The sequence below is a fragment of the Oreochromis aureus genome, linkage group 7 (assembly GCF_013358895.1).
Source record: "Oreochromis aureus strain Israel breed Guangdong linkage group 7, ZZ_aureus, whole genome shotgun sequence".
In the NCBI taxonomy this organism is placed as follows: Eukaryota; Metazoa; Chordata; class Actinopteri; order Cichliformes; family Cichlidae; genus Oreochromis; species Oreochromis aureus.
In genome coordinates this window covers 8,460,135-8,482,122 of record NC_052948.1, presented here as the reverse complement: position 1 = coordinate 8,482,122, position 21,988 = coordinate 8,460,135, and the positions used below count along the sequence as shown (strand labels likewise).

The window sequence follows — 21,988 nt, the reverse complement described above, 5'->3', positions numbered from 1 at the left end:
AAAGAAAGAAAACCACGAGACACAGAGTCAAAACTCGAAAGCATTCACGCTTTATTGCTTAATTTTTATCAGTTTAACAATTTTGAAATGTCCCCTGAGTGAGTTTAAATTCAGATCACACAAAATTAACTCAACATTTACTAAGGCAAAATGTGAATTTACAGATTTTATTGGTAATTTACTTATTTTTTTATTTAGATAAAGAAAACAAAAAACGTTTATTTAGAATTAGAAAAGTAGAAATATAAATTACAGTGATACATTTGTGGTTATCTGTCTACACTTATCAAGGGTGTGCATGTCATGGCAATTTCGGGATTTCTTTGAATTGTTCTTTTTCCAGGGTAGATTGATTGTACAGCAGACATTTTTAAAGACTTGAAAAAAATTCTCTAATCCATACAGGGTCAAAATTATACATAGAGGCTCAAATAAATGCTTATACACTCACTTAAATCTTTCAATAAGTGGTGCTAAAGGTTCAAAGGTGTCTTATTTGTGCTTATGACTGACTACAGCTGTTATTTTCTCTTTGCAGCATAAAAAGGATTTGCTTGACAACACTAATTGGACACAATAGCAGATTTAAACAAGTCACAAAAGTCTCTAGGAGCCATTTCCAGACAACTGCAGATCCTAAGATCATCAGTTCAAACAACTGTACATAAGTACAAGATGTTCAGATGTGTTACCACTTTGCCAAAGTCTGGAAAAAGACAAACTGTCACCCTCAGATGAGAGGAAATGAGTTAGGATGTTTAAGTACAACTTAGGAACCACCATGTCTCAAGCCTGCCATGAACTGGAGACTGCTGAAAAACCAGGGTCACTGGTCACAGTGAAGCAAGTTTTACATCACTGTGAACTGAGAGAAACTCCTGCTCCAAAATCAGAACCTTAAAGTTTAACTAAAATGGACAAGCCTAAGAACACTGTGGCATCTATCAAGCATGTTGGTGGTAGCATTGTATCCTGGGGTTGTTTTGCTGCCAGTGGTACTAGTACATTGCACTTAAATGGCCTAACAAAGAAGGACGACTACATCTTAGTTCTTCAAATTTACCTCAAATCAACATCTAGGTGGTTAAAACTCAGACACAAATGGGAGTTGCAAGAGGACAATGTTCCCAAACGCACACAAAAAACTGGTTTTGGAATGGATAAAGTAGGCTAACATTAAGTTTCTAGAACTACCTCAAAGCTTCAACCTCAATCTTATTGGTAATTTGTAGACTACACTTCAAAAGTTTGGTATTTGCAAAAAAACAAACAAATTTAAATGAATTCTACCAATTCTGCTTAGAGAAGTCATCAAATAGCCATCCAGGATTATGGCAGAAGCTTGGTCAAGATGCAAATGCTAAGGGACATTCATCCAGATCTAAAATGTATGGAATTATATTAGCCTGTTTGTGTATTTTTGACCATGTGGATTGGAGAAAATTCAAATCTCACTTCTCGTTTTTTTGAAGTCATTAAAGATGTCTCCTGTACAATCATTCCATGCTGGAAAAAGAACTGTTTAAAGATCACAAATAGCCCCAAATTACCATGAAATTCATGCCCATGATGAGTGTATGTAAACTTTTTTATACCAGCTGTAGCTCAACCATTTTTATTGCAAATAGAGTGCAAATATTTCAATTAACAAAGTGTCAAAATAATGACTAAAATTTGGTTAGGAAACATGTTTTATTAAATAAATATTAACATTTCTGCATATTGTATGCCACAAGGACTCTGTATCAAGAGGAAAAAGTCCACAGAGAAGTAAATAAGAGAAAAAAGGGCCTTTCCGAAGGTGAGGATGGTTTGAGTCATGGATGATGCTCAAAATGATAACTTAACTTTTGAGGAAATTTGGAGTGTGCCACAAGAGTGGTTTCAACAAAAAAAGGAAAAAGAGGGAAGGACATTTTTTTTGAATTTACTATATATTATTTTTATCTTGGTAATGTTCAAGCAACTGCTCTTCATTCATGCAGTCTTCTTGAGGCATGTTGGTCGTGTTGCTGGGGGCCAGAGTAAGTGCAATGTAGAGTTTGCAGACATTTGGATGCACTCTTAGTGAGGTCACACTCACCTGTGACCTGGCTGTTGATGGCAGACTCTCCCATGACCTTGTGCATTTTTCATGAGCAAGGATAAACAACTTATAAATAAACTTCCTCTGATTGTGACACCCACAATATCTTTGCATGAATTTGATAGCATGCTTACAGTAACATTTCTTAATTTGAATTACTATCAAGTTAAATTAAATTAGCAAATACTAATTTACCAATACAACGAACTTCACTTTGTATTATGAAGTGAAATATGTTCTTAGAAATGAATTCATGCATTTATACTGCTGACAGAAAAGCTCTTAATTTAATGTCAGGTCTTAAAAAAGAGAAGCTGGAGAGTTTTTCTGGTATGTTGCAAACATTTTAGTGTCTGAAAATCACATGATAATTTAGGCAAATCAGCTGCAATTAGGTGGCACTTGTTTGTTTTGTGGAACTATGCAACGTAGAAGTGTTTGTGTGTGAGAGAGCGCAGAATAATTCACACTTTGCCTGTGCTGTTGGGGCTGTTTTGCATTGCAAGCCTCTGTCATGAGTTCTGGACATTCAGTAACATGTTTGCATATGAAGCTTGTGGGGAAAAAACAAAGCTGTGACATGTTTTTAATGTAGAAAAGTTTGCCTATTTTAAGTATCTCACATTTAGATTTTTGCCTTTCATAAGCTTTTGTTCTTATAATTTCTATTATCAGTTGTATTCCTTAAAGATCATTTTCACTATGAATATTTTGACTGGTCATGATAGTTAACCCACAGGGATATTACTCGTGGGTAGGTCCTGGATTTGTGCATCGTGGTTTATGGTCATGGCCCTTTAGGACTCTTAATCAAATTGAATTATCACACCTGAGCTTTCCCTACTGTGCATGTCAAAATGAAAAAGGTCTACAGTGGAAAATATCAATTCTATTTATAAAGACAATCTTTTCTTCCAACATAAAAACGACATGTCAAAAACCTAAAAACACAATATATGAATTCCTCCTACTAGTTTCTATAGGTCTTACAGGTGATAAAGCAGGAGACAGTCGATGACAGTCTGAAGTATTTCTCAATAACCAGCATTTGAATTGTGAATGCGATTTGATTTCGCCATAAATTAGTTAGAAATTATTGGGACAATGGGACAATTATTGGGACACCGTCAGGCCTCTTGTGCTGCTGTCAGGTGGTGGACGGATAAGCTTAGGTCCACAAATGAGGGCTACACCCTGTGGTTGACCTCTCCCAGTGACCACATCCAAGAATTCAAATGAGTGTTGTGACCGAAGCACCTGAAATCTGTGCAGCTAAAAAAAAAAAAGGAAAAAAGTAGAGTATGAAAACACGATTTTAGTCGTGTTTAGGGTTTTATTTTATGGGCCATTATTTTGAATTTAATAATTTGAAACACGCATAGACCTGTGAATACGGAGGGCGATGAAATCAAAATCCTGCTCTCCTAATGTCAGCTTGACCTTTCGTGAACCATCATACGCGTAATCATTTTGTTTATACACAGGATGGGACAGGGTACAGATGTGGTTAGAATTCATATCCTCAATTTACATGTGATTTCCTTGGGAGATGGCTACATCATGCAAACTAGCACCATCATTTTTTCAGTGTACACTAAGTAATCACGGAAAGATTCCCCTTTTGCATGTACAATGTGCAAAAATCAACAGGAAAACCCCCCTGTTTTAATAATCGTCAGAAAACATATGTCAGGCTCTCAGAGGAGGGTGTGGCATGTTTTTTCTTCCTGTCAGTGTAACTCGCGAGGAACAGGAAGTCTTTGAACTTTTTAAACTGAGCGCAAAGTGAGCGTGTAAGCATGTTCACTTTGCTCCATCAGGGACTCCGAGGGAGACTATTATTGTGTGTGTGTGTTTGTGTGTGTGCGTGTGTAGATGTGTTAAACAGGTTTCTGTGTTTTTGCACAAAGAGCCTTAAATATCAAGAATCAAGAAAAAAAAATCACTAACTATCTAATGTACTGGTAACAAGATCTGACTACATTGGTAATATGTAAACACCACAAGCTTTTCATTGGCAGTCATAGATCTGCATGGGGTGGGACACACACACACACAAACACACACACACACACACACACACACACACACACACACACACACACACACACACACACACACACACACACACACACACACACACATGCAACCAAAGACCCTCACCTCTTGCTAACCACATTATTAACCCTATATTTGTGTCACAGAATAGGAGGAAGTCATGAAATAATTTTGTGAAAGTTTAAATCGCAAATCCAAGAGACCATAACACACTGAAATGTTCAAATATTTCTGGTTTTGCTCTGTTTGTTATGACTTTGCTGGCAAAAGGTGAAGCATGGTTAGATCGCACCCACTTCTGCAGCCCTCCAGGTGGCACCAGAGTCAAGAAACAACTAATCAGCAGGAGGTCAGGAAGATAGGGATGTTTAAATAGAAAAAAACCTTTCATCTGTGTTTTTATGAAGATTATTCAGGATCATTTAGAGAGTTGTTTGTCACACATACACACACAACAAATGGGAGAACCTTTGATGATGAAGTTGAGCATCCACAACACCAATTGCAAAAACATTATAATACTGTTTAAAATGGAAATAATACAATGAATTACAAGTCTCATAAACCCATATTTTATTCACAGTAGAACAAAGGAAACATCAAATGTTTAAACTGAGATTTCTTTACGACCTAATGAAAAATATCAGCTCATTTTGATATTTGATGACAGCAACAAAACAAAAGTTGAGACGTGGCAACAAAAGACTGGACAAGTAGGTGGTACTAAAAAGAAACAATTGGAGCAAGATTTTGCTGCTAATTATTTTAACTGGCAACAGGTCAGTAACATGACTGGTTATAGAAAGAGTTTCTTTTAGAGAGAAAGAGTTTTTAGAAGAAAAGATGGGCAGATGTTCACCAACCCTCAAAGAATTTCAGAATAATGCTCCTTAATGAATTATCTCATTATCTGCAGTACATAATAATGTCAAACATTTCAGAAAATGTGTGTGCAAGGGTCAAAACCCAAAATCAATACTGGATGCCTGTGATCGTTCCAGAAATCACTTTATTTGAACAAAGTTCACTGTGCCATCTACAAATACAGTTTAAGGCTCTGTCAAGTAATGAAGCAGCCGTAAACAGGAGAAAACGAATTTCCCACGTGTAGGACTAATAAAGGTTATCTGATCTTATCTTATATGTAAACATGATCCAGAAACACTGCTGTCTTCTTTGGGCCAAAGTTCATTTATAATGGACTGAGGCAATGTGGAAACTGTTCTGTGGTCAGATGAATCATAATTTTAAATAATGTTTTGGAAAACATGGATGTTGTGTCCTCTAAACTAAAGAGTAGAGAGACGATCCACCTTTTATCAGTGCTCAGTTTAAAGCCTGCATCTCTGATGATATGGGGGTGTATTAGTGCCTATGGAACTAGCAATTTACACACCTGGAAAGGCACCATTGGTGCCTGAAAGGTATATACAGGTTTTGGAATTATTATAGTCTCATCCAGAAAGTGTCTTTTCAGAGAAGGACTTTCATATTTCAGCAAGAAAATGCTAAACTGCATACTGGAGCTACTAGAACCTGACCTGCCTGGAGTCAAGATCTTTTACCGACTGATAACACTTGGCCCATCTTGAAATAAAAAACACAACAAAGAAGATCCAGGACTGTTGACAGTTATTATCCTACATCACACAAAAACTGGGACCGCATTCCTCTCCCAGAAGTCCAGCAGCTGGTCTCCTCAGTTCCCAGAAGTTTACGGGCTCTTGTTAAAATAAAAGGGGATGCACATACACAGTGGTAAACATGGCGCTGTCCCAACAGCTTTGAGTCGTGTTTCCACCAACAAATACACAGGCACTGTATTTTTTCTTAAAATTGTACATTTTCTCCTTTTAAACATTTGGTATGTTTCATATTTTCCAGTGTGAATAAAATATGGGATTTGTACGAGGCCTCTTTTACATGTTGAAGGTAAAAACACTTCTACAAAGGATACACCTATGCATCCTCAATTACAGCTCCTCTGGCAAGCCTCGTCACTACTCTGTCCTCCTGATGCATGTTAGCAACTGACACATCCTCTAATATGAAAGTTTCCTTTCCAGTTCGCAGGCAGGAGGCCGAAGCGGACATAGGAGGCACAAATTTGAGAAATAAGAAAGGTTTAAGGAGGCCAGGGGATATGATCAGGGGAGTAAAACAAGAACAAGACACATGAGACAAACCTTAACCAACACTGACACAAGTTGGCTAAGACACGGGAAAATGGAGGACAAAAGCACATGATGACAAGATAGAGGGACGCAAACCACAGGAAACACAAGAATACAAGAATAAAATCAAAGCAGAAACCAAAACTCAACAACAACAGGACAGTGACAGACTTTAATGTTGGAATAAGTCAACAGCAGCTGTGAGCATGGAGCCAGAATATTCCCATCATTCATTTGATATATTCTGTGTTTACATGCTGCTGACACGTTGGAAGTTCTGAACTGATATTTATCTGAGAAGTTTCTGCTTCTCTTGCTACAATAACAGCGTCACAGTGCAAAGCCTTTAGAAGATATTTCCAGAATTCTCAAACACAAGAAACGATAAAAGGCTTTTGTACAATAAGAGTCACACGCTCCTCTATCGTGATCCAAAAAAAGATCCTTTAGCCAGAAGAGAAATCTCTGCAGTAAAACCGAATGACACGCGTGATTCTAAATATTACATATTGCTGTTATTTTGTTTCTTTTCTAATCTCACACAAAATAATCATGGGCACGTGTTTGAGGGATCTGATCGTACTTTGAGGAGACAGGGAAGAGCTCCTAAATTCATGAAGCATTTATTTGTTTTAGAACATCTTGTGTGTAGCTCTGTGATTGGCGCTAATGGTAAAGAACAAGATATGCAATCCAGCACTAATTTATGTTCAGGTCATATCAGTGCCAGCACTTAACAATAATCCAAGTGGCCCAAATCTCAACTGTGCCCAAACACACTGATGAATTATAGCCTTTCTTTAATGAATCAGCAGAGGAGATTAGAAAGTCACGATTTGCTCGGGGCTTGGTGAAGACTTACAGTAAATGTCCGCGGATCATGATGAACATTATGCTATTAGCACACGAGGCACCAGAGATCACAAGTCCGTTAGACTTTTAAAACATACATTCTGCATCTTTGCTATGAGCTGAATGCAGTAGAAAATGGTATTGTGTATGACCCTTCTCCATTCAAATAGCTGCTGGGGCTCCAACTAGATGACCTCGTTTTCCTGCTGCCTCAGAGCTTTTCTTCATATTGTGAGGAGGCGAGGAGAGAGAGGAGCCTCATTGTTTTCTGTTCTTTCACAGCATGCATGAGTGGTTCACAGCAAGGTTCACATTTTTAGAAGTTTTAATATGTATGTACAGGCATGTAAGGTTTTATTTCATTGACTTGTTAATTAGTTCCATCTGTGTCTTCTTTCCCACCTGTGTCTGCTTCCCTTGATTACCTCATGCATGTGTTTAAGGCCTCAGTTTGTATCAGTTACTTATATTGTGTCATATTGTTGCTGTTTTCTTTGTACTCTATTTAAACCCCCTTCCTACTTTTTAAAAAAAGATGTATGGAATACATTTTCAGCTGCCTGTTGGATTTTCTGCTGCACCCAAATAAAGGTTCATTTCCTGTTTATTAAGGTTGATTTCAAGTCTATGTTTCAGGTCCAAATTAAACACACATCATGATAGTTTTGCCCAGTGTTAGGGGAAAAGAACAACAACTCCCTATTGTCTGCATGCGTATTTTAATAAAATGACACAACTGCTCCATGAGTTGACGTCGCAATAAATTCACCTCATTAGAACGATGTGCTGTGCATAAACCTAAATGAACTGAAGTGCAAAGAAGAGTGGACCAAAATTCCTCCACTGTGATTGGAGAGGCTAATAAAGTCAACCAGAAAACCACTAATTCAAGTCATTAGTGCTTAAGGCAGTTCTACCAGCTACTGACTCATTGGGTGTGCTTAGTTTTTCACAGGACTGAACGTTAGATCCTCTTAGTTAAAAACACATGAACACGTAACTAAAGTTAGCCCAGTTCTAGTCCAAGATGCCTCAACAGAACAATGTTCCAAGCGTATGTAAATATGCCAAGTTTTTACAAACACATTCACATCAATCACTCCATATCAGTATAGAGCATTATTTTTTTCCCTGTTGAGATCTGGTGTGTTCGTTTATGTTTTTGAGCAGTGTGTTTACTGCACATGTGTGAAAGTGTTGTCTTCTTATGTATTGTTCTCCAAGTCCAGCTTTTCAATAAATGTCTATCAGCTGTTTTCAATTACATGTAGTTTCTAATCATTAGTTGATATTATCAAGTTAGCATTTGATGCTCGCTCAAATGTTTTTCAATGTAAATTAAATTAAATGCCACTTTTTTTCACTCACTGTGTTTATACACCTCTCTGCTTTTGATTATTAGTTTTTTTTAACTTCTGGCTCTCTTCCACAACATGTCTTTGTCCTGTCTACTTCACCTAACCCCAACCGGTCGCAGCAGATGGCTGTCCTCCCTAAGCCTGGTTCTGCTGGAGATTTCTTCCTGTTAAAAGGGATTTTTTCCTTCCTACAGCCCCTAAAGCACTTGGGGTTTTCTCTGTTTTCACTGTATTGTTCCAGGGCTTTTACTAACAAAATAAAGTGCCTTGAGGCAACTGTTCTTGTGATGCTATATAAATAAAATTGAATTGAATGTTTCAGTCCTCATCAGTTTTTTCAAATCAGAAAAATCAATGCACTGTTTAAAAATATGGAGCTAAAGTTACAAATAATATTTTCCTGTAAGTATCTTTATTATTGTGTCTCTGCTTGTATTCAAGTAATAATGAAATAAATAGCATTTTTTAAAATAAAATTAAATATTGTCAATATTAATGACAAAAAGGTTACAATTTTTTTTAATTAATACAAATAATAAAAATGTATAAATTTTTATATTTCTGTATGAGGCAAACATTTATCAGACAGTCCTAAAGGCTTTGTTTCACCCTTTTGTTTCTATCTTAGATGTAATTTATTCATTCAGAGTGAAGATATCCCTAAAATGGTCGTCTCAGCCACATAACTCCAGCCATGAAAACCTACCTGCTGTTCAAACCTTCTGTTTCTCAGTGGCAGCCAAGTAGAAACAAGCTACCCTAAAGGGAATGAGATGGGAATGACTTGTTTCAGACAGCTGATGACCTGAGCTGCACTAAAGTCCACTGTACAAGCAAGAAGGATCATTTTGATCTGTAACTCATGCATAGCTGCTCTATTTGAGGCCAAGGATAAAATTATGGTCCTGGAAATGATCATTAGCCTACACATCCTCTTTAAGATCTGCTTTTTGTGGAAATGTCTTATTGCTGTAAAAGATGTCAGAATATTGAACATGTCTTAGCAAATATCCATCAACTCTAATTTTTCTGTAGCCCATAGCCTCCAGAAATGATCCATACCTACCTCTGTATATATGTATATATATATATATATATATATATATATATATATATATATATATATATATATATATATATATATATATATATATATATATATATATATGTGTGTGTGTGTGTGTGTGTGTGTGTGTGTGTGTGTGTATATATATATATATATATATATATATATATATATATATATATATATATATATATATATATATATATATATATATATATATATTGAGTAATATTTATAATATATTATATATATATATATTATAATATTACTATATATATATATATATAAATTCTTGAAACTGGAGAAATTGGCTTATAGGAGACAGGAAACAAACACACCCAAGTGCAGACAGACAAACAGACAATGATATTGATTTGTGTTCTTGACAAATGAAGAAATAGTAGAGGTGGCACTTATGGCCTTACCAATGCAGTTTTCAAAGATATAACTGTAAAAGTAACAACAAACAGAAATACATCTGTGATGATACTCAGAATTTCAAATGTTCTGTGGTTGTGCTCAAAGTCTGGATGGGACAGCCACAATAAATCATCTGATATTTTCTCATACCAATTATGTTACATGCAGGACATGCAGGTTTATTTGATAGCACGGTCCTTGTTTCATTTACTGTATTGTTTTGTGGAGAGGGACCATTATCCTCAGTGGTAATTCCATCAAAGTAAGGTCATCTACCAACTGGGGCAGTCTGCGTCACCAGTTTGGTTAAAAGGTCAAAACAACAGTCTGAAAGGTTAGCGTCCTGCAGCAACAGAGTAACAGAGCGAACCTCTCTCTTTGTCCTCTTTTTTTAATAGTGCTTTACCATTTTATCTTATGCCACAGCCATTCATACTTCTCTGCACTTGATTGCCTACAGCTCTGGAGAATATGATGTGTTTGTGCCACAGAAGCAAGTGCTCTCCATGGTCCTGAAACAAACATCTCTCTTTCTCTCTCCGTCTGTCTCCATCTCCTGCTTACTGAAACTTGCAACCCTAGCTTGAGGGATTCAGCACCACAGTCACTAATAGCTCCCACAAACCCCTCCCTACTCTATCCGTCTATATTTCTAACACACAAACAAACTCTCTCTCTGTCTCTCTCACACAGACACACACACACTGGTTCTTGTCAGAGGAGGAGCGTCATGAATGTCAGGTTACTTTCTGCTTTGCTCTCCGGTCCAGTGTGTCGGCAGTAGAGAGAGTAACATGGACGACTTCAAAACAGCTCACCTGTGTCGTTCTCTGCAGATGAGGTAAGATAAGATTTTTCTGCAGATTTCTACCAAACTGCTGCAGGTAAGAACACTCTTTTAGAAAAATTATGCAAACTTGGAAAAACTTCCGTGGAACAGATTTAATGTCTGCTCGCTGAGGCAGCGGTAGAGTCAATAGATGGGAAATGTTTTCCTAAATTTTTATTCCCACGGGAACTTTATTGGGATGTCAAATTTTTTTTATAACCACTTTGATTCAAATGAAACAAAGTCAGCTGAGGATATTCTTTAAAGAAACAGTATCGTATGAAATGTTAAAGCATTATAATGATACATCAATATATTGATTGACATTTTATCCACAGCTTGTTGTTCAGTTCAGTTTCCTGATAAAGATTGGATTGAGAGCAAAGTAAACCTGGCGTCTATTGTTCCCCTGAGGCCTTTTAGGAGATGTTTAATCTTAATTTCTCTCCTGACACAAAAGGCTTCACTCAGCATCAGGTCCAGACTCTGGATTCCCCGGTTTCCCCGCTCCCGAGGAATCCCCTTGTTACAAAAAAACCCAAAAAACAAACAGTTTAAATGGGAAATTTCCTCTAACTCACCAACTTGAAACTTCTCAGTTTTATTTTTATAAACCTTCACTCTCTAGTTGCTGTGGTATTTTTGTGTTTTCTCCCACCAGTGCCACCAGGCTCACTCTCAGTGCTACACTGGGCATTCAGCGGTTTTCTCTTCTCTCAGTTACACCGCTGTGTGAAGCCAAAGCTCAGGCTGATGTGAAATTTCCCACTTTTCACATTCACGACACAGTTCTCTGAGATGAAAAAAACAAGTATGAACTAGTGCCATAACATAAGGAACATTTGCTGCGAGATGTGATGGTGAAAAAAAAAACACTTTTGAAATGTTGACCTTACAATTTAAACTAACTGAAACTGACTGTTTGTGCTATACATATTTATTTCATTTAAAATCCTGTTTAAACATTCAGTGTGGTGTTACATTTTACAGTTAGACGGATGTTTGTCTTCTAACGAACTGAACAATAAAACTATGGCACAGATAAATATAAAATGGAGCTACCACACTTTGATCCCTGTAGCCATTAAATCCCGTAAGCGCTGTGAAACATCTGCAGTCGCAGACGTGTTTCCACACCTGCTCTTGTCTCTGCAAACAAACCTGCTGTTTCCACTTCTCATCTGGCAGTAAGTCTGCAGCCGGCCAGCGTATCGTTTATGGTATCAAAGACTTTTTTAAACCGAGCTCGCCCAGCCAGAGGACTGTATCCTAGAACCATATTACCGGTGCAGCTGTTGCAGGCAGCATCTGCTGGATCTAATTACTATGTTTCTGTGCCTGTCAAAGAAATACGGTTTGCCTCTGTGACTCTTTCCAGTAGCCCTGCATACCAATTAGGGAGATCCAGTAATGTAGGTCTTATTAGTGTGAAGAGAGAAGAAGTGAGGATGGCCTTGAGAGGAGGCAACAGTCTCCTCAGCGAACTCTACGTCATGTTGGAAAATCTCTGCCTGAGCCCACTGAGCAACTTGATAATTAAGGAAATTTACTCAGCTAATTAGTAAAGTCACTACAACAGCTACATAAAGTTAAACACATCTGACTGACACATAAGTGCTGCATTCAAGTACAACTGCAAGAGAATACCTAATGTCAAAACCTCACTACTTAAAATAATGCATCCAGTTATTTTAAGTATTGTGAACCTTTCTACAACCAGTTGCTTGGCATGTCGAGAGAGTTTCTTCTCCAAGAATCGTGTTATTGCTCTTCTATAGATAGGGGACATTTGTTGTGACTACGTGGTGTAGTGGTTGACACAACTGCTTTACAGCAACAGATCCCCAGTTTGACAAGGACGAGACACAAAACCAGCCTCGGGGTGTTACAAGTTACTGTGTTCCTAATGCTGGTTCCAAACCCGGACATAGGAGAGGGTCACATCAGGAAAGGCATGTGCCAAATCAAACATGTGAATTTATTATTCTTAGGAAATGAAGCAGTAGCCAAAAATACCCTTTTATAGATAGAGATATCTTTATTGTTCATAGAATAAAGCTGACCTATTAAAATTTTTATGGGCTCCTTTATCATGGGGGCCCATAAAGAAATGAGTATTGAGCCAGGGCAGGCTGCGGGCAGCTTCTTTTTAATATAAGCAGTCATTTCTTTTTTCACTTTCAAATATCACATTTCGTGCAGCTTCTTCTGTAGATATAAGAGGCTTCATATTTTTCTTTAAAAACTCTTTAAAGAAAAAAACACACGAACTGCTTTTAAAATGCAGTGTGCTGTTATGAATATCACTGACTTAACAACAAAGTAAGAACAGGCTCCCGTCAGCACGTCCATAAAGCAAACTGTACTTTTATGATAATATTTATGTACCGTAGTACAAGTATTTTTACTTAAAAGGGCCACAGTCAGTTCATTGCTCTCAATTCATTAATGAGAAGTGATTGATAAATGATATGATCATAAATTTGACCTTGAGCCAAAGTCAATCCTCAACACTCAAATGTAACATCCTACCTTTTGTTGTCCTCCCTTTGATGTGCATAAATTTGACAATTTTCTGACTTTACAAATCATCACCGTTAGGCTCTGAACTCTCTCTCGCTCTCTCTCTCTCACACACACACACACACACACACACACACACACACACACACACACACACACACACACGCTCTTTTTGTATCTGTGACCGAAAAGACCCGGAATGGGTCTTTAATGAGTAAGCGATGGAGTTTAAGATGCTGTAATAAAGTTTAATCTGGCTGTAAGAGCAGGAAGGAAACATCTTTCAGGTACAGTATGATGTTATCATGTGGCCTAATGGAGTCACTTACAGGGTTTTAGCAGTATGCACCAACCCTCGTGGTCTCAACTAAGTATCTTTTTATTGATTCTCTGATCAGAACAGACTAGTAAATCATGTTGTTTTGCTGCTATTTCTGATGTTTCTTCATTTTTAATATAATAGTAACGGTAATGGTGCTTAACAATAGAAATACATAAGTGGTATGTTTTGCCTGCCCGGGTCATTTTAAATACACGGCTCGGTAGTAATTTAAAAGAAGCGGTATCCCCATATGCATATCATCTGTTATTTACTGAATGCTTTTATCTAAATCACCTGACAGCACCACGAGCGCCTGAATCTCGAGCGTGGGTGGCCCCAGTGGAAATCTGTTTGTACGCTCACCCAAGCAGGCTTTCATAACTCGCAGAACAAGCAGTTCCAGTGCCAAAGAAAAGACCCCCATCCTCCCTTTTTTCTCACTGCAGACACAAATCTGCGGATAACACTTCTTTAGCCTCGGAGAATCTTTCCTGTCTTAACATAAAAACCACAGCTTCTATTAAGGCTTACTTGGACATCTGTCTGAAAGAGCCAAACACACAAGCTCATGTGGACACACACATTTGATGTTACCCAAATATGCCAGGCAGTCCCTTTTACATATCCAGGAGCAGAAAATAATGCCTGCAGCATGAAGCGACCAACTTGATATTTTTGAAATGACTCTCCTGCAAAGATTAGACACTCTCTCAGGGCATTTTTTAAAATTGTAAACTGTAGATGTCCTCGTTCAGCCTCCCAGGAAAGAGTGGATTGGTTAAGATTTCTGGGAGCCAGACACACAAAGCTCATGGAGATTCATGCACACTTGCATATGCATTCTTTTTGTGGCATTTGAAAGTTGTTTTGTAGGTACACACACTATTTTTAGATCCTTTGAGATTTACATAGCTTAAACATACAAGAGAAAAAGAGGGAAAAATAAATATTAGCAAAGGATAAAATGTAGCAAAGTTTAGCCAACGTGAATGATTTGATACTGTTCCGTGGTGCTGCTGTTACAGCGGTCTGTTATCTGGATTCTGGGTTCAAACCTGGTAACAGTGTGTGTTTTCTCATTGTGGTCCAGATTTTTCCTACAGCCCAAAGACAAGCATGTTTGACTCCAGTATGTACCCAGCTTGTCGCCCAGTGAGGGCTGGGAAAGACTGCAGCATTTCCAGTTTGATGAGTTCTTAAGAAAATTAATTAACACAATAATTCTACTGAAACTGTTCATTTTTCAGAATCAACATGTCAGCATCTCCATTAACATCAAAGCCATTTTAACATGTTATTTCTGTTTGTGAGATGTGGCTGTGACTTTGTAAACAAAGCTGCTGTGACCTTTATTTGCACACCTGTCCGTTCTTTTCACCGGGAGCAAGCTGTTAGCACAAAAACACCTGCGACCTGCATTTACATGCTGCAAGTTATGCACAATTTTGCATGATTTTGCATCTACACATAGAAAGATGCTGAATAATTTGAAGAAAAAAAAAAAAGCACCCAAAAACTATAGCACTAAAAACTTGTGTTTCATAATCTCTCTTCTTTTCAGGTTTTGCACATATGTGAACGAAGCTTGAAGCATGCAAAGGATGCTGGACAGCATGGAGATTCTCAATTCATCCCACGCTAGCAACATCAGTGTCAGCAATGGCACTGGCCTCTTCTCTCGAAGCCCGTACACGACTTTGGAGATAGCGCTCATCATTCTCGTTGCTGGATCTCTGAGTCTGATCACTGTCATTGGAAACATCCTGGTCATGCTCTCTATAAAGGTTTGGGGTTTTCCTGTTTTGATCCTTCATGATTAATGAGCGTGATTCAAACATCCATCTCTGGACACCTTGAACAGCACAGCCAGACTTACAGATAAGACTAGAACATGTGCAACCCAGCACAGAGTAGTAATTTAATAGAAATGAGAAAACACACATCACATTGCACAAAAACGATTAGCATCTGACAGCCTCCTCTATGTTGTTCCTCTAAAGGTAAACAGGAACCTGCAGACCGTCAACAACTACTTCCTGTTCAGCCTGGCTTGCGCAGACCTGATTATTGGTGTCTGCTCCATGAACCTCTACACCGTCTACATTGTGATTGGGTTCTGGCCCCTAGGAGCAGTGGTGTGTGACCTATGGCTGGCTGTCGACTATGTTGTGAGCAACGCCTCAGTCATGAACTTGCTCATCATCAGTTTTGACCGTTACTTTTGTGTCACCAAACCGCTTAGCTACCCAGTGCGGCGCAGCACCAAAATAGCAGGGCTGATGATTGCAGCAGCATGGGTCTTGTCCTTCATCCTGTGGGCTCCTGCGATTTTGTTCTGGCAGTTCATAGTTGGGGGAAGGACTGTGAAACCCAATGAGTGCTACATCCAGTTCTTCTCCAACCCAGCGGTGACCTTCGGGACGGCTATCGCGGCTTTCTACCTACCTGTGGCCATCATGATCTACCTTTACTGGCGCATCTCCAAGGCCAGCCGCAGCCGCATGAGGAAAGACAGCAGGAAGACCTCAGGCACTAGTCTGGGAGAAGCTCCTTCTAACAGCCAGGAGGAAGGAGGTGAGAACGCCACTGCAACAAAAAAGGTTCAGGAGGAGGCTGCAGATGGCAAGGAGAAGGAAATGCTCCAGCAGAAACAGCAACAGAACGGAATCGGTCCGTGCAAGGAAGAACGAACCAACCAGGTGGACTCTACATCGGATAGCATTCAGGCTTCGACATCCAAGGATGCTGAGATTCCACCTTCGTCACGGAAAAACTCAAATATTGGGAAAAATGAAGCCCAACCATCTTCTCGGAAAAACTCCGCAGCTGACACTCAAATGCTAGTCACGAAAACACTGTTTAAGGTAATCAAAAGATATTCATCCTTAACTGGCCAGATTTATTACAATTTAAAGCAGTCATGGGTTTGGCCATGTCAATCAGTTTGTTGTTAATTAAAAGGGTTTTTTTATCACCATATTTAATAGCTCAGCAGAAGTTGTCTTTTTTTAGAGACATCATAAGTTTGGTGTCTGTAGTTTAAAGAATACATCTGGAACAGTTTATAATCTGGACCATAAGTAAAATATCTAGAAGTTCACAATCTTTTTTGGGGGGGGAATAAGTATTAGGACAAGAGAGTCCAGTGCTGAGTTGTAAGCTAATGCTAGCTAATGTACACAGAAAGAGGTGCTAAGGGTGCATCAAACATAAATTAAACAAAATAACTGAATTTAACTCAAATAAGCACAAAGTAGTTAGGTGGTGTAATTAACAGCACAGTGGGACATATTATTAGTCAGATAATTTTAGTAAAAATTAATTAATTAAGAAACACCACAGACATAGTTGATATGTTCTTTACGTTGATGAGACTTAGCAGATAGGTAGCAGCTAACCAAATCTAACCAAATACCACTCGTCTTATTCAAGTAAACTGGTAACCATATAAATGAAGATGGTAACCATGGTGAAGAAAAAAAAGGAATAAAGTGATATTAGATTTAATTTAAGTGATCTTTGTGCCTGATGGCAGCCTAACAGAGTAGCTAGCATGACTGCATTCATTCAGCTCTATGAAGCATTTTTGTGTGGTTGAAACGTCCACGTTGTTCTTTCTGGTCGTTCTTACTTTTCTTTGATCTCAGTGTGAAATTGATGCACTTTCAGAATTTCTTTAATTCTCCTTCACAGAGATTTAATACTGAAAGTATTTCTCAGATATTTTAGTCCATGTTGCAATGATAGCATCACACACTTGTTTCAGACACTTGACATTTGTCAGCTGCACATCCATGATGATCCACCACATCCAGATGGTGCGCTACTGGATTGAGCTTTGGTGAATGTGGAGGAGATCTGAATAAAGTGAACTCATGTTCGAAAAATGAATTTGAGATGATTTGAGCCTTAGTTTCCTGTTCTTAGCTGAAAAGTGTGGCACCCAGTGTGGTCTGCTGTGTTGTTGTTCATTCAGAGATGTTCTTCTGAATACTGTTGCAACAATTGGTTATTTTGTTTACTGATGACTTCCTGACAGCTAGAAACAGTCTGGCCATTCTTCTCTGACCTCTGGCATTAGCTGGATATTTTCTCTGTTTTGGACTATTCTCTGTAAACCCAAGAGATGGTGTTGTTGGAAAATCCCAGCAGTTTGTGAAATACTCAGAACAGCTCATTTGGTACCAACACAGGTGTGGAAGGTTATGTTGGACTTACACAGGAGTGACACACACACACAAACACGCTAAAAAGAAACAATAGAACTCTTTTCTTCTTCTACTGTCATTTTTCAGGTAACAATGCGCGCTATGAGTGAAAACGCTGTGGCAAAGTGGAAAAAGAGGGGAATTTCTTCCAGGGAGAAAAAGGTCACACGCACCATCATGGCCATCCTGGTCGCATTTGTCGTCACGTGGACGCCGTACAACGTGATGGTGCTTATCAACACATTCTGCTCCATCTGCATCCCCAACTCGCTGTGGACCATTGGCTACTGGCTGTGCTACATCAACAGCACCATCAACCCAGCCTGCTATGCCCTCTGCAACGCCACCTTCAAGAACACCTTCAAGCAGCTGCTTCTGTGCCAGTACAAGAACATACGCACCGCACGATGAGCGGAGGGTGCAAATGCTTTACTGTGTTTGTGGTGGAGTCTGAATAATGTGATAAATCTTTTAAAGAATGATTTCGAAAGTCGGAAACATAGATACATAGATAAAGTGTGGTCTTGTTGTGCAATTACTTCATGTTGTTTTTCGGTGGTAGAATCCCCCCCAGCCCCCCTTCTTCCACTGAAAATAAAACTGTGATTTAACTCATAATCATACTATAAAGTCAAACTTTCAAAGACTTAAATGGAACTAATTTCAATGAGCTTTAATGACTTTCTGAAAATACTTTTGAAAACCAGTCACTTGGAGTTTTATTTCTTTGTTTATTTCCTTTTTTGCTACTTCTACACAAACTTGTGCAGTTTGTTGTTTAAAATGTGCTTGTTGTGATGGTTTTGTGAAGGTAGTTTAAAAAGGAGGTGATTGAAAATTATACCATTATGAGAGCATTAGAGCTGAGCTCTCAAAATGAAGCATGTCTTTATACTAAATCCACATGAGAAAAGACAATTAGCAGCTGTGAAGTGATGCGTGTCCTGTGTGTCGTGCTAAACTTACATTTCACATTAATGGAACCTGTAATCTGTGATGTTGTGAGACGTGTGCAACTATTAAACGTGCTTGTGTCTTCCCTCTTTCTCTCTGATTTGTGTAAATAAAAAGGATGACAGTTTGGAATCAGAGTTATTTGTCATAACCTGTGTGTCCTATGTTTTTCTTGATTTCTGCTAATATTAACTGTTTCCCATTGGCTATCATCCGATATGAAAAAAACTTAAACAAACCAACCAAATTACTGCCACAAGATTACAGACTGTATACGAAAGAAAGAGGTAGCCATCACCCATGATGATGTCAACCATTTTTGTTTGTTTGTTTGTTTTGTTTTAGATGCTGTAAATAACATAGACATGTTTTTTTATGCTGGGAGTCTTTAGGGACTAATTTGTTTTTAGATCCAGAAGAACTAGAAGAACTGTAGATTTTGGGTCTGAACACCAGGCTTTTCCACCAAAAACAACACTCCAGTTGCAGGAGTCCTAGGCTACGTCCACACTAATCCAGATAAATTGGAAAACAGCGTTTTCATCTAAAAACCCTCCACGTCCACACTATCTTTTTCAGTTGTTTTCATCCACACTGAAAACGCTACGTTCCTATACTGTGCATGCGTGAAATGTAAGGTGATTGAGCTGGGTCATTTCTGTCTGCCATTTATTTACTTTCCGGCGCTTTGAAAAGTCGCGGCAAAATGTCAAGGAAAACTTGTACAAACTGATATTAATCTTTAAAAGGGCTATCAAAATTGAGAGCAAACAAAACAACTGCTGTACAATGCCGTCCGCCATCTTAGTTGAATTGATCACATGACTGCATCATATGACTAAAATGCGTCGTCGTTTTCGAAAGCCTCCGTTTTTGCAGTTCACACTGCGATGCTAAAACGGTGTCTTCAAATTTATCCACTTTGGAGAGCGTTTTCAAAAAGGTCTGTTTTCTTTGACCAAAAACGACGTCTCAGTGTGGACGGAAGGCCAAAACGGAGAGGAAAAGATGCATTTTCAAACAAAAATATATTAGTGTGGACATGGCCTTAGACAGCAAGCTGAGGTTGCTTAAGTCACATACAGATAAGTGTTTGAAAGATTGTAATCCATTTTACCAGCCAAAAGCAATTTACTTCACATTTTTAACGAGAAGAGTTATTTGCTGTAAGCATTAGCATGTGTGCAGTCCTCTGTCCAGTTACAGAGTTATCACACAAAACGTGCTGCCACAAAAGAGTTTAGACGTAAAAATAAAAAGCAAATCGACTTTCTACTTGAATAAAGACTATAATCCTACTTAGGTAGAAGCTTAGTAGGTTAATATTGTTCAAATTGTATAATCAAAATGATGACGATCATTTTGGCTAAGAGCCCATGACTGACGGGGGCCATAGAAAACAGCAGAAAAAACATTATTAACCTGTCTCCATAAAATAATGTTTGCCTCAAGGTCCTTAGAAACATGTTTGTTTCCTAGCATTACTTTTATTTTGGTTTTGGCAACAACGCGGCCTCCGACCGCCTCACCCCTCCTAATTTCCTGATTTGGTTTGGTCCAGATGCACGTGCTCCTAGCTGATGCCGAGCAGCAGCAGTAAGAGGGTGGTAAGAAGTTTGGGAGACAAGTTTTTATTCTACAGACTTATTTATTTTGTAATAATAATACATTATAATTATAACCTATCCTGTTTATATTTTGCACCCTGCCTGGGACTGTTGCAGGTGGTGAGAGAGTTTTCAGTGATCCAAAACTATTTGAGTTTCACAGGTTTCAGGACAGACATATTTTATTTGGCGATACTTTGTTTGAAAGTTGATATCCAAATGAGTATTTAAGTTATATTTGACAATACTCAGTATTATAAATAAAAATGTTTAAACAGTACACCATTTTATAGATGAGAATTTAAATGTATTTCCAGCTATAAAGTCAACTTTATAGTTAACTTAATCTGTATTTAGTGTACAATTTAAAAAAAAAAGATTACAAATCTGATAACATTATCATTCAAAATAGAGAAAGAGCCAGGCGCTTCGTCTCTGATCACGGCATTGCAAACACGTCCTGAACATCATCTTAAAGTCTTCTCTCTCAGAGGGTTTTTCTGTCTCAGCTGATGGGAAAACACCTCCCAACACCTGCAGAGCTGTTACACCCTCTAGTGGATAAAAAAACATGTACCTGGAGGCTAAAAGGTAGAAACCTGAAAAGAGTAACTCTGTCCAGTTCACTGGATACTGCACAGAAGAACCTTTTATTCTGTTTGTAGGGACCTTCCTACTGCGATCTATTTAACCAGACATAAAAGAAAAACTATTGTACAGACTAAACTTAAAGGACCTTTTTTTTAAAAAAAACAAAGGTTAGTAAAATCTATCATCAAACACCAGTTAGGTGCCCCTGTGAACATTAAGACTTGTCTTTCTTGCAATATTTATTCATCTGGTTCACAGTGGCCATTATGTATTAGCTCGTACACTGGCTATCATCCAAACTTTCTGCTGTTTTGCTGCAAAGTTTCTTCTTTCTGTAAGTGCAGTTCATCAGGGGAACACTAAGTGCGATTGATAACTGTTTCAAACCCCTTATATATACAAACATCAGTCTGTCTGAGAAACCCAGGCACTTCTGCCCATACCTACATACAAAATCCCACCTCGTGTCTTTCAGTCTGGCATTGGAGCAGGTGATCAGGAACCGCGGGTCCTCTGTTGATGCTGGTGGCATTTAATGTAAACATGACATCATGCCTGGTTGTTGTAACCCTCTGTTCAAGTTACACATGTGCCTTAATGGGATTTGAGTCAGTGTTATCAAAGGCAACACAAAAACAAGAAATGCAAGTCCAGATGACTCAGATCTTGAATGCAAGGGCTTCCTTGTGTCCTTTTAGCATGAAAGACTGTATGACGGCACAAACTGACATCTACTTATTGATGGAGGTGAGTTACATTCCTGCATTTCCAGGTTACGTTTGCCTCGTGTCGAGCAGCAGTGTTCATATCTCTGTTTACACTGTACACACTGTATCCAAGATCAATTATCTGCTTTACATTTAGTCGAAGTAACCAAGAACTGCTACTGTTTAGAGTAAATACACTCTATGGAGGAGGAAATATCAGATGTATGTGGGTA

General features: G+C 38.4%; 1 protein-coding gene across 1 annotated transcript; it reads left to right on the top strand.

Moving 5' to 3' along the window:
• Positions 1-10,793: 10,793 nt before the first annotated feature.
• On the top strand, positions 10,794-18,895 carry LOC116318347 (muscarinic acetylcholine receptor M2-like). Its single transcript, XM_031737334.2, has 4 exons — positions 10,794-10,855; positions 15,250-15,472; positions 15,689-16,552; positions 17,984-18,895. Exons 2-4 carry the CDS (start codon positions 15,281-15,283, stop codon positions 18,305-18,307), a joined length of 1,380 nt encoding a protein of 459 aa, XP_031593194.2. The 5' UTR covers positions 10,794-10,855; positions 15,250-15,280; the 3' UTR covers positions 18,308-18,895.
• Positions 18,896-21,988: the final 3,093 nt, after the last annotated feature.